The sequence below is a fragment of the Apaloderma vittatum genome, unplaced genomic scaffold (assembly GCF_000703405.1).
Source record: "Apaloderma vittatum isolate BGI_N311 unplaced genomic scaffold, ASM70340v1 scaffold25055, whole genome shotgun sequence".
NCBI lineage: Eukaryota > Metazoa > Chordata > Aves > Trogoniformes > Trogonidae > Apaloderma > Apaloderma vittatum.
In genome coordinates, this window is record NW_009719189.1 from 1 (window position 1) to 11,618 (window position 11,618).

The 11,618-nt window shown below is 49.6% G+C and overlaps 1 protein-coding gene across 1 annotated transcript in view; it reads left to right on the forward strand.

The window, feature by feature from the left end:
• Positions 1-1,853: 1,853 nt before the first annotated feature.
• The window catches only part of PTDSS2 (phosphatidylserine synthase 2), a gene marked incomplete at its 5' end in the record, with an annotated part of 11,411 nt that continues 1,646 nt past the window's right edge, over positions 1,854-11,618 (forward strand). The window contains 6 exons of the mRNA XM_009870543.1: positions 1,854-2,021; positions 2,982-3,032; positions 3,818-3,931; positions 5,090-5,208; positions 5,873-5,987; positions 8,185-8,330. Coding sequence (XP_009868845.1) covers positions 1,854-2,021; positions 2,982-3,032; positions 3,818-3,931; positions 5,090-5,208; positions 5,873-5,987; positions 8,185-8,330 — 713 coding nt within the window. The remainder of the gene's footprint in view (positions 2,022-2,981; positions 3,033-3,817; positions 3,932-5,089; positions 5,209-5,872; positions 5,988-8,184; positions 8,331-11,618) is intronic.

The following is an 11,618-nucleotide window of genomic DNA, read 5'->3' on the forward strand; positions in this document are numbered from 1 at the left end:
CCCCAACATTCTGTGATTCTGTAATTCTGTGTGCGGTGCTGAAGTTGCACACCAGCTGTTAGGTTCTTGTTTAATCTTCTGAGATACTTTTCTCTGGAACGATCGATGCTCTGCCTGTGACGGGGTTTTTTTCGCAATAACTCAAAACCTCATGCACAACTTCATGCGGCAGCAGCCAGCTGAGGGTCTTGTTCTTCTCAAAAGACACTATTGGTAGTTCCAAATAAAGCACGTTATTTTTTACTGTGTCCTCCTGGCTCAAGTCTTAGTAACCTTTACTCTTGTGTGTAGTAAAAGGGTTGGGCAGGTACCAGTACATACTCATCAGGTAGCTTTAAAAGATCATTTTAGATGAGGGAGGAATGAGGAATGTGGTTTAAAAAAAAGGTGTTTTGCCTCTAGAGGCCAAGTGAGCTTGAAGAATTGGGGCTGGACTTTAGAGGTGTCAGGATCTGACACGTCTTCTGTTGGAGTCAGGGCATTTGCTTCGCAAACAAGTTTTTAACATCGATCAAACCCTTTCCAGCTAATCAAAGGTTTCCTCGGGCTCCAACATTTCTTGTTCAGCTTGGCTTTCCTGGAGCTTCTCCAAAAGGCAGTGCCAAGCTCTCTTAAGAACACAAAACTGTCTGTCTGGTTTGTTTTTTTTTTTCCCTTTCTCCCCCCTCCCCAGCTCGCAGTTTCATGTCACCCTGTTGGTTTTTTTTTACTAATGATACTCCTGACTTGCGGCAGTCAGACTGAAGAACACGTTTCGTTTTTATTTGACAGTCCTGTTGTGGTTCTGAATTCTAATAGCAAAGCCTGGAACCACTTTGCTTTCCTCTGGCCATGTGTTACCGGCCGCGTAGTGGTTAAAGACGCTCCATAGCGGCCGCTTGGCTCTTTACTAAAAATACATTATTACTTTGCAGGGGTTTAAATAAGGTTAAAGTTATGCTGAGTCTGTAAGTGACTGGACTTCCTTGAAAGCAGATACAAGCTCACTCGTAGTTGAAACTTGTCTGATGGTTAATGCAACTTCAGTGGGTTTATCCCATAATTTTATTATTGCTATTGGCTAATTTTGGCCTTGCCCTGCTTTTACCCTCTGCTGGGCTGCCGTGGAGGTGACAGTGCGTCTGTTGTAAAACATCGGCCGCAGCAGTCAGTGGTTTCATTGGGAAATGCTTATTCAGCAAACGCGTGTCTGCGTTACCCGTGAATTAATTCAGGTTTTGGTCCCTGTTGATAACTAATATATTGAAGTAAACAGCTGGGAAGAAATTACCCCGTTTATTGCCTGTGCTGCTAGCGGGACCTGGGTTAAAATGCCGGGAGCCCGATCCTGCCCACACCGCGTCGGCGTGCTCGCTCTGCCGGCGTCTGCACGTGCTGCGTGTGCCGGGGCCGTGTGTTGGAAGCGCTGCCGGACCTTTCCCATTCCAGGAGAGCCGAAGGTCGCTGACACAGGAGATGCAGCTGTTCAACGAGCCCTCCCTGAGCTTCTGGCTGCTTCTTCCCTCACCCTTGCCCAGCTTGAGTTGGGGAGAGGACGGGGAGAGGGGGCATTGGGAAGGATGGGCTCGAGTGCTCAGCCTTGGGAGGGAGAGGGGCCAGGGAGGAGGTGCTTAGGAAACAGAGTAGGGGTCTCAGATTTTTTGTCTTTAGGAAATCCTATGTGCATTCTGTAATCTTTCTTTTTTTCCTTAATGTTTAGTATCAGAGGCTCGGGAAGCCAGGTATATGTGCTGCGTGATGCCTCAAGAATTGTTAAGCAACAAATTGGAAAACCCCCCAAACCTACGCTTATTTGAAGATACGATGTTGATCCTAATTATCGTTAGTTTTTTCTGTCCATTACTACTAATTAGGAGGGAAACGTGGGGTTTGTGTTCCTTTTGCAGACTGTGCAGGACGGGAGGCAGTTCATGAAGTACATCGACCCGCATTTAGGCGTTCCTTTGCCCGAAAGAGACTACGGCGGCAACTGCCTGATTTACGATCCTGGCAACGCCACCGACCCATTCCACAACATCTGGGTAAGAAGGAAGGTCCCTTACTAAGGAGCTGGACTGGTTTGGGGAAGGGTTGCTCGCCGTACTCTGCCGAGCGCGGTCCGGAGTCTTCCTGAGTGTTGAACGAGCACAGACCATGGGGAGGGCCCTATCAGCTTCCTTATTTCTCTTCTCTTGACCTTCCTTGTCGATGAGGAGGAGACGTGTCTCTTTGATTCCAAATTACAGTGCTCAGGAGAGAGGGAGAACTGTTCAGCAACCCTTGTTCCTCCCATTGTTAAACCCAGGCTCTGTTTGCCTGGGAGCCGGGGTTGGTTTGTGTGCGTGAAGAATCTGCTGCTCCCAGTCACCTCGAGGCCCAGAGCCCGGCAGCTGCACGTTGACAAGCAACCCCTAAGCTGCACTTTTTGGAATACCAGAAACAATCAGGTCAGGTTCTTGTTTCTCGCTGGCAAACAGGAGACTTGAAATTGGGGGGCAAAGGGAACCTGTTGACGTGTCCCCGCCTGCTGGAGCTGTCGGCCTGGGCGGTGAGGAGCTCTGCGTCCTGGCCAAGGACACCTCTCCTCTCCTAGTGCTGCCCCTCGTGCTCTGCCCGGCGCTTCGGGGGGGCTGGAAGGAGCTCTGCTCTGTGCCAGGCGGGCTCGGATGAACAATTGCACGTTCTTGCTCTGGCTTGAACGCGTTCTGCTCCCGTCCCTGTGGAAGGCGAGGAGCGTGACGCGTGGCGTTAGAAGGGTGGTCTCTGCTTTATCGGTACAATCTCAGTTCCAGTTTCTGCCCCGTAAAGTTGTTGACTTTCCTTTGCAGATACAGTTTGTTCACTGTACTTGGGAACAAAGAAACTCGTAAAACACATCTAGTATTTATATGTGAAACAACTGAAGTTTATTGCTGCATTTTTTGGGGGTGGGGGAGGTAAGCCTTACGAGCGGGTTACTGTCAGTAGTGCAAAGTGACCTGCGTTCTCTTCTTGCGTTACAGGACAAGCTGGATGGATTTGTTCCTGCCCACTTCTTTGGCTGGTACCTCAAAGTAAGAATGGGTCTTCTGTTGCAGTTCTGCTGCAGTGCTGGTCTGCGGTGAAAGCTTCACTGCCTCTGTTTTGGGGCTGCCACTCGTCGTGATCAGCTGTGTCAGGCAGTCAGCTGTGAGCTAGGCTGAGCGTGTGTCGTACAGGGAAGGTGCCTTTTTATTGGTTTTGTTTTCTTCTTTTTTCCCCTGACTGTGTCAGGTCACCTCATTTCTTTCCAAAGTAACTTTGCATGGACAAGCTCCTCCTCCGCCATAAAAGTTTCCGAGATCAGATCAATACAATTGAAAACCTTTACTCCTGTAGCAAGAGAACTGCTTGAATGACCGTTGAACGGAGGGCTATGGGGAGGAGGGTTCAGAGAGGCAGTGGCAGTCTGCCCTTCCCCACACAGGGGGGCACGGGGACACGCTGCAGCACTTTCAAGGCAGGCTTTTCCCAGTGGCATCCAAGTCGGGATTTTAGATCATTAGATGGCTAGTGCTTTAATTCGTCTTACTTTTTAGTCAGTATCAGCCAACTGGGGAAGGAGTTCCAGCTGTGCTTGTCTCTGGCCCGACATATTCCACGTGTTTTGCTGATGACTTTTGTCTGAATGTTAGCTTTTTCTTTAACCTGAGCTAACTGACTGGCTAGCTTTGTTTTGCGCCACAGACACCTTGTTTTTACCTGTGAGACCACCATAAACTGAAAAAGCTTGAGGTGTTCTAAAAATAAGCTACAACTGTTGTTTTGTTTGTTGTGGGTATTTGAAGGGTTGGTTGTTTTTTTTCCTCCCTTTATGTAGACACTGATGATTCGAGACTGGTGGATGTGCATGATCATCAGCGTCATGTTTGAGTTCCTGGAGTACAGTCTGGAACACCAGCTTCCCAACTTCAGCGAGTGTTGGTGGGATCACGTATGTACTGCCCAGATCAGGGGGTATTTGTCGAAAGGGAAGGGCCTTTCGTAAAGGGAAGGGGTTGAAAGGGGTGAGAGGTGAATTACATCCCGTGCATGTGGCCGGAGCGGAGCGGGGCGACTGCTGCAGCTCGGGAGCTTTGGTGCTTCCCCGCGTTGTAATACACTTGCCACCGCTCATATAATTTTATGCATTTTCAAACTACTGCACAGGCTTAACTATTTGTTTTGGTTCATTTCACACCAGAGAGAGAATCCAAAGGTTTGCCTGAATGTTCTCAAATATTTGCTGATGGTACAAACCCTAATATCTGAAATTAAGGGAGAGGTAAAACAAAGTTTCAGGTGGCTGTTTTTTCTAGCCTGTTAAAAAAACCCCAAAATGGACTCAGTGCAATTTGTGTCCAGCTCTTCCTTCTGTGCAAGCCTATCTTCACTGCTTGCTGAACACGGTAAATATTACTGTGTTTAGAATTTCCGGTGTGGTTTATAAAAACATTCGAAATATTTGGCCTCACTGAAAAGCCCTACGGCCTCTGCTCGTGATGGTCTGTGGCCATTCTTGTCCTAAGGTACTGCTTGTGTGTGTTTGTTCAAGCCAGAGGGACTCCTGTGATAGACTTTCTCTGTGACAGAAACAAGCTTAAAGTGGCACACTTTTTAAAAAATTAATTTTTGCTTTTCCTGTGAGATGTAAATTGATTACCAGAGCGATCAAGATGACCTGCATTCAGGGCACACAGCTGTGGTTCTGGTGTTATTTTGGCTTGCTTTCTTCTTACAGTACAAGCCCTTTCCCAAGCCTGTAATGATTTGCTACATGGTTGTATTTAGAAAAGGAAATGCATTATGTATAAAGACATCAAGCAAAGCTTTTTTCCCTTCAAAAAAAAACCTCTTACAAAATTAACACTCTGTGCTCTGCTGCTTTGGATGCTGAGGACAGAGAGGTTTGGGGTTTTTTTTTCCCAGCTCAAGAGCTCCATCTCCAGAATTAACTCTGGACAGTAAGACAGAGCCTGGGGAGGAATCACTTGTTTAATTTCCCATCCTGAGCTTGAGGATAAATCCTTTCTTCGGGGGGCACCTGTCGTGCCTTCCCTTTGAGGAGCTTCGGCGTTTCTTCTCCAGCATCACTGTGGTTTTCTCCTTTCAGTGGATAATGGATGTGATCCTGTGTAACGGCTTAGGAATTTACTGTGGGATGAAGACTCTGTCTTGGCTTTCTTTGAAAACGTACAAATGGCAAGGGCTCTGGAACATTCCGACGTACAAGTAAGTTGGTGGAGAAAGTGTGGGCCTGTGTATCTTGGTTGTTGAAGGGTTGTTCCATTAGGGTTAATGTGAATTAAAGAATTCATGTGTGTTCAGGTGACTTAAGTACCTCGTAACTAATTAAGCTTGTTGGTGAGAGTTTTATTTAACTTGCAAATGAAGCAGTTGACACTCTGCCTGTCTGTCCTGGGCATTGCCAGGAGATGGGATGTCCAGGAGAGAGGCTTCTTGTGGCAATGACCTTACTTAACGAAATTGCTCAGGGAGCTGCAGGAATCCGAGTCAGAGTCGTGCTCCTTGGTTCACAGCAAGGGTCTGTTGGGTCCTTGTGCAAATAACACGTTCCCTCGGCATCAGAACCGTGTAGTGACAGCGACACTGAAACTTAAATTTTAATAAACCTCTCGTAGTCTCGTACTGGTAATGAACTGTGCTCTTCTGTGGAGTGTCTTTGCTGAGCCAAGCGGGACTGAGGGACTGCTCGCTCCAGGGGGTGCAGTACGTGGAGGTTTAGGTCTCAGAAAGTTAACCTCATTAAGTAGAAATTTTTATGGAATAAATGGAGGCATTTTGCACATGCGAACTGGTGTCTCAGGTGGAAGTGTTAGTAGATGTCTCACGCTGTTTCTTAAGACGTGTTTTGTTGCTTGTTGTTTTTTTTCAGAGGCAAAATGAAGAGAATTGTCTTCCAGTTCACCCCGTACAGCTGGGTCAAATTTGAGTGGAAGCCAGCGTCCAGCTTACGCAGGTGGCTCGCAGTCTGTGGCATAATCTTTGTCGTAAGGAAACTTCTCTGTCTTTTCTGTGCCGTTGGATTTAATGTTTTGTAACACAAAGCAACTGGACAAACAATAACTTGGGCTGAAGCTCCAGTGCAGTGATGTTTCTTTAGCTGAGGCCAGAAGAGATCACTCCCGCATCCCAGAGAAGAGGTGTCTGGTTCTGTGTCTCTGGTACAGGTTACAGATTCGTTGCATAAATACTTGCTCTTGCTTGCTGAAACAAGTTGATGGACAGCGTGAGCAATATAACCCATGATCTGCCCCTAATTCAGTGAGTAGCTGCTGCTACCGGAGCCGCTGGCTTTGGTTGAACAGTGGCCTGGTTGGGTCTTAGGCCGAGCCGTGTGCTGTTCCGGCTGGAGAGGACTCACAGAGCCTCGGGCTGGCTCTGAGCAGTGGCTCTGGCAGCACACGGTTTGCCCTCAGATAGGATTTTTATATACGGAAGTGATTAAGTTATCCAAGGTGGTTTCCAGTGGTTTGTTTGTGTTTTTTTTAACGTTTCACTGAACACGTGGCACGCGATGGTGTTAACAGCGTGCAGCTTGACCAGTTCAGGCAAGGTGGCTCCCCTGTTCAGACAAAAGCCAGCTGGTTTCTCCGGCAGTCACAACAAACTGGCAGGCTTCCCTCCTGGTGTGCCCAGCAGAGCGGCTGAACCCGTGCTGTGGGAATGAATCGCCTTGAATTCATAACTTCCCTTTCACAGTCACAGCTGTCTCACGCGTGGCACTGCTAGGCAGGGTAAACTTGCCAGTTTAAGTGGGTTTTTCCCCATTCTGGCCTCTTGTCACCTGCGACTTTGGCCTTTGTGCTTTCCATGGGATGTTACTTGGCTCCGTTCTGAGCAACTCAAACTTATTTCAGTTCAGCAACTGTGAAGTTTGAACCTTGGGACACTTCTAGTGACGAGGGGCATTAACCAGTTTCTGTACTGCTGCTGGGGCACAGGATATAACTGTGTATTTTTTAGCAGCTGCAAGCACAGCCTAACCCCAAGTTTTTCCACTTGAAATACGTGGAATATGAAACCTGCTGGTGGTTTACTTTGGGGCCTTGTCCAGGGAAGCTGCCCATTACGATTTGCTGAGTAGGACAGATTGGTCAGCCTGGCCAGCCAGCACCCCCTCCCTCCCTGTCTCACGATGACGCTGCGTTTTGTGCCGACGTGGAGCTGCAGCCCCATGTGAGCCTGGGGAGGAACGCGCTGCCTGTCAGTGAGCGAGCAGCGTCCCGCGGGGCCGGCAGCAAGCGCCAGGCACTTTGCAAACTCGGTCGGTCGAGCATGAGTCCGCCTCGCCCGATTTCTGCCACAGAAAACGCTTGCCAAGTTGACGTAGCGCAGCGGGCTCTCCTTGGTCAGGGGAGAAGGAAAGTAAAAGTGTCTGCGTAGACAAAATCCATGTTTTCTCCCAATGGTTACTGTGTGCGTCCTCTCCCAGCTTTGCACCCTGAAGAAATGGGGCTTGGAGCGGGTTTTGCAGCTGAGAGATCCCAGGGAACTCGTGCTAGTCTTTGGCATGATAACATTTCTTTCAGCAAAGCCTCCAGCTTCAGCTGACAGTTTGTAAGCAGCTTCAGGTATTGGCTTGCTCCTTTGGATTAAACGATGCTTAATGCCATCTGTTCGCATTTCTTTTGAAGCGAGAAGCTTGTGTCTACTTGCTCACTTAATCACATGGCCAGGGCAGCTCACTGGAGAGCAGTTTGCTGTAGAAGTGTAAGCAGTTCTCCTAAGTTGGCTTTGGCAGTGGTGTTTGTGTAACTGTGTTAAAAAAAAAATAAAAATAAAAGAACCAAACAAAAATGCCAGGGCATGCTGCTCATGCCTCTTGGTACTTTGGGGTTCCCTCGGCCAGATTTTTAAATGGGAGTGAAAGGACAAGTTGTTGCTCTTAGGGTTTGTTATCAGAAGTTCTGCAGGTGCTTCAGACTCCTGAGAAATTTGTTCAAAATTAGAGGCAGTACTCGCCCAGGTTTCTGTTGTGGGTTTTTACTGCCTCCTCCAGCACACAGAAAATGTTTAAAACCCCAAGTGTTGTCAGTCCTTATCCAACAGACACTGCTGCACTCGGTGATTCCAAGTACTTTGCGTGTGAGAGAAACGGGGAGGGGGAGTCGTGCAGGAAGAGGGAGATTCCAGGCTTCACTCACTGCAGTCTCCCGAATGTAATTAAAATGTCCTTTTTCTCAGTTTTTGTTGGCAGAGCTGAACACATTTTACTTGAAGTTTGTCCTTTGGATGCCACCAGAACACTACTTGGTCCTGTTACGCCTTGTCTTTTTTGTGAATGTGGGAGGTGTGGCTATGAGGGAGATCTACGACTTCATGGACGACCCGTAAGCCAGTGCTCTTGTGTCTCTGTGTGTCGAGCTTCACTCGCTTTCGTTTGAATTTGCTCCAGCTTGTTGGCATCCATCTCGGGGCGCTAGTTCAGGTTGTCGGGGACAAAAAGACCTAATCCCCAAGCATCTGCTTTGTGTTCAGTTGTTTTGGAGGTAAAATCCTGACTATATCTGGTTAGAGAACAGCTGTTGTTAAGGGCATTCGATGGGCACTGTTTCTAACCCCCAGTTTTTAATGAACGATCTCTCCTTTGAGAATGTAACGTGCAAATTGCTGGCGGGCCCCTGGCTTGTGGGCAGAGGAGTGCTGGACTCCACCTTCAGACTGATAGCCAGGAACTGCAGTCCTTAGATGTACCTTCTAAGGACAAGAGGGCCCAAACTAAAAAATAAGAATACGTTTCTCAGAGGTGCTTCTTTTCTCGAGCTGTCTTCCAACCGGCCCCTGGTCTTCTGGCGCTCTGTGGCACCCTCTCGCAGATCAGAGGACCCTTTAGAAAAGCAAAGCGCGTTGAAGGCGAAGCGCACCCATCCACAGCAGTGCATGTACCTTCAGACCGTTCCTCCTTAAGCATCATACTTGTCCTCGCCGCTTTTGTTTCTGCAGACCATGTCAGACCTGAGAAAGCTTTGTTCTCAAAACCGCATTTTCTTTTAAGTTCTAGTAGTAATGTCACAAATTGCCTGAGCCCACGTCTTGAGTCTGAGACGACACCTGGCTTCAAGGGACGTTCGTTGTCCATCGCTGACCAACGCAAAAAGTGTCTGTGTTCAGAACTTAGGGTTCCAACACTCTCTGAAGATCAGTTTCCCTTGCAAGGCTTTGACTCCTAGCGCTGGGAAGAAGGGCCAGCCCACATTGCTTAGTCGGATTTCAGGACACTCGGCAGTGGCAGGGTGTCGGACCTACTGGTTTGGGACGTGCCTCCAACTCAAAGGTAAGAAGAGGTCTCTGCCTCTCACTGGTGAGCTCCTCTCCTTAGCACCATGCACGACCTTCCAGTCCTTGTGTTTGGGTTGGAAAAGCTCCTTTGCCCTCTGCTCAATCACACGGCCTAGCACTGGGATCTAGGAGAGCCATCAGTCACCGGTACCTCCGTGCTGGTTCGGTTTGTTGCCGTTCTTTCAGTGAGCTGGAGAAATTCACGTGGCAAGCAGAGCCTCTCGTCCTGACCTGCATGTCTTCGTCACTGCCACCACCTCCTCCCAGCCTGCTGCTTTTGGTGGGGAAGGTGCTGAGCCCCCTCGCTGCTGAGGTTCCTGGCTCTGCTTGACGCACTGTGGAGCTGACCTCAGCCCGGTCACGCAGAACTCAGCACCTGGTCTGACCTCACGGCTTCTCTGCAGAGGCTTGTGCGCCTGGACTTGGATTCCTTCGTGCATTTTGGGCCATCTGAGCAGAGATAATGTACCCCCGTCTCACCAGCTCGCCTGGCTGTGTCCTCACTTGCACCTCGTTCTGAGCCAAGGAACCGTTTTGGATTCTTCCTGATGTGTTGCAGGGAGAAGCTGCTGGGGAAGAGCAGGCTGTGCCAGAGGCTCCCAGCTAACACGCGTGACAAACCTTCCTGGCCTTGTCCCGTCGGAAACTCACTCAGCTTCTTAACGGAGACAGGTCGGAATGTTGTGTTGACCTTCCCTGGCAGAAACGTGGCTCGGCGCCTTGTCTGGCGGTGACGGGGTTCTGTGAGATGAACTGATTAGATCTCTTCAGCTAGGCGGGCACTATTTAGTCTGGAAAGCAGTGAAGTTCAAACGTGAAGACTTTCTTTTTCTCATTCAGGGTTCTTAGCATCTGCGGAGAGTTCTAGGGCTTTGCTTTCAGGAGCTTGGTCTGAGCATGGGGGCAATAAGGTGTCTGGAACTGAAGTAGTCTCAGAGGAGGGGTGGCTCTTGAAGCTCTTCCCCAGCTCTTGCCTAGCACACTCCTGCTGTGACCGACACGCTGCCTCACAGTTCTTGAGGAGTGACTGCGTGGAAGGTCTTGATGTAAGAGTCTGTAGCGTTTGACCTGGTTTCTAGTCTTCAGGTCTCTTCCAGGGAGTCTGCACTGAGGCCATGAATTTTAATGTCATTCATCAGATAAAAAAAGGACTTTTTTTTTTAAATCTTCCATGAGTAGAAGGGCAGGAAACCCACTTTCTTCTCAGCAGCTTTAGGTTCTGCAGAGTTCTTCTGTTAAGGCTGCGTTTAATTCTTGTGTCCGTGTGCTGTCACAAGATGGTGGCAGAAAACTGTGGCAAATGAGGAAAGAGATCAGCAAAGCAGAAAGCTGGCCTAGTCATCTGAACAGCTTGAGTTCACAGCGAGAGATCTGCTGTTCCGTTTGTTCTCTCTGTCCATGTGTCGGGGCTGGTTTCTGCCGTGCGGGAAGAACGCCCTGGAGTGCCTGAAGCCCTTTCATCTGAAGCGATCTAGGCGGGACGCTCTGCACAAGGGAGCGCACTCATCCCATCTGCCTCGGCAATAACCCACTTGATTTACTACGTCCAGGTTTTATTTTTGTTCCCCGCTGTATTTGGACGGTTTTGTGTAGCTTGAATTTACGCATCAGTGTCAAATATGACTCAGGCCTCACATTTAAGAAACCGTGTGTTTTGTGTGCTTGACTTGCGGCGACTCCCCTGCCTTCAGGGGAGGGAGGAGAGGCTCGTCTTGCTCTCCGTGCTCGCATCCCTTCCCGGGTGGTGAGAATCCAAGGGCATGTGGTGGAGCAGATACGTCCAAGCCTGCTCAAGGCAGGGTGCTCTCCCCAGCCCAGCCGCTGGCCTCTGGTGAGGAGAGGGGAAGAGAAACTGGGAGCAAAGACGTAGCTGCAGCTCCCTCAGCCCTGGCGCGGTTGGAGATGGTGTCTTGGACCAGACTAGAATTCCCCGTGGCTGCAATGCCCGAGAAGTGCCGCAGAGGTCATCTCAGTGTGTCCAGCCCTCTCTCCCCATCTCCTCTCTCCTGCCCCGGTAGTTCTGCCACTCGATGCTGAATTCTCCTTGGCTGTGTTTCACTTCACGTCCTCCGCTGTGGTAGGAGCGGAACACCGCAGGCGGCTGGGCAGAGAGAAGGGGCCCGGCAGGAGGACGTACCTCAGGAGCACGCGCTGTGGTTGTGTGTGAGTGCGCCCTGGGGTTAGAGCAGAGACATCAGAGCAAAGGCAGAATAAGGAGCAGCAGGAGGACTAACAGAACGGCCACCTTTAAGGTCAGTTGGGGTGCTGCTGCCTACATGGGTTAGGTCGGGCACCTTCACAGCCAGGCGGGTCGGTGAGGGCGGTTTTGTCGGTTACTG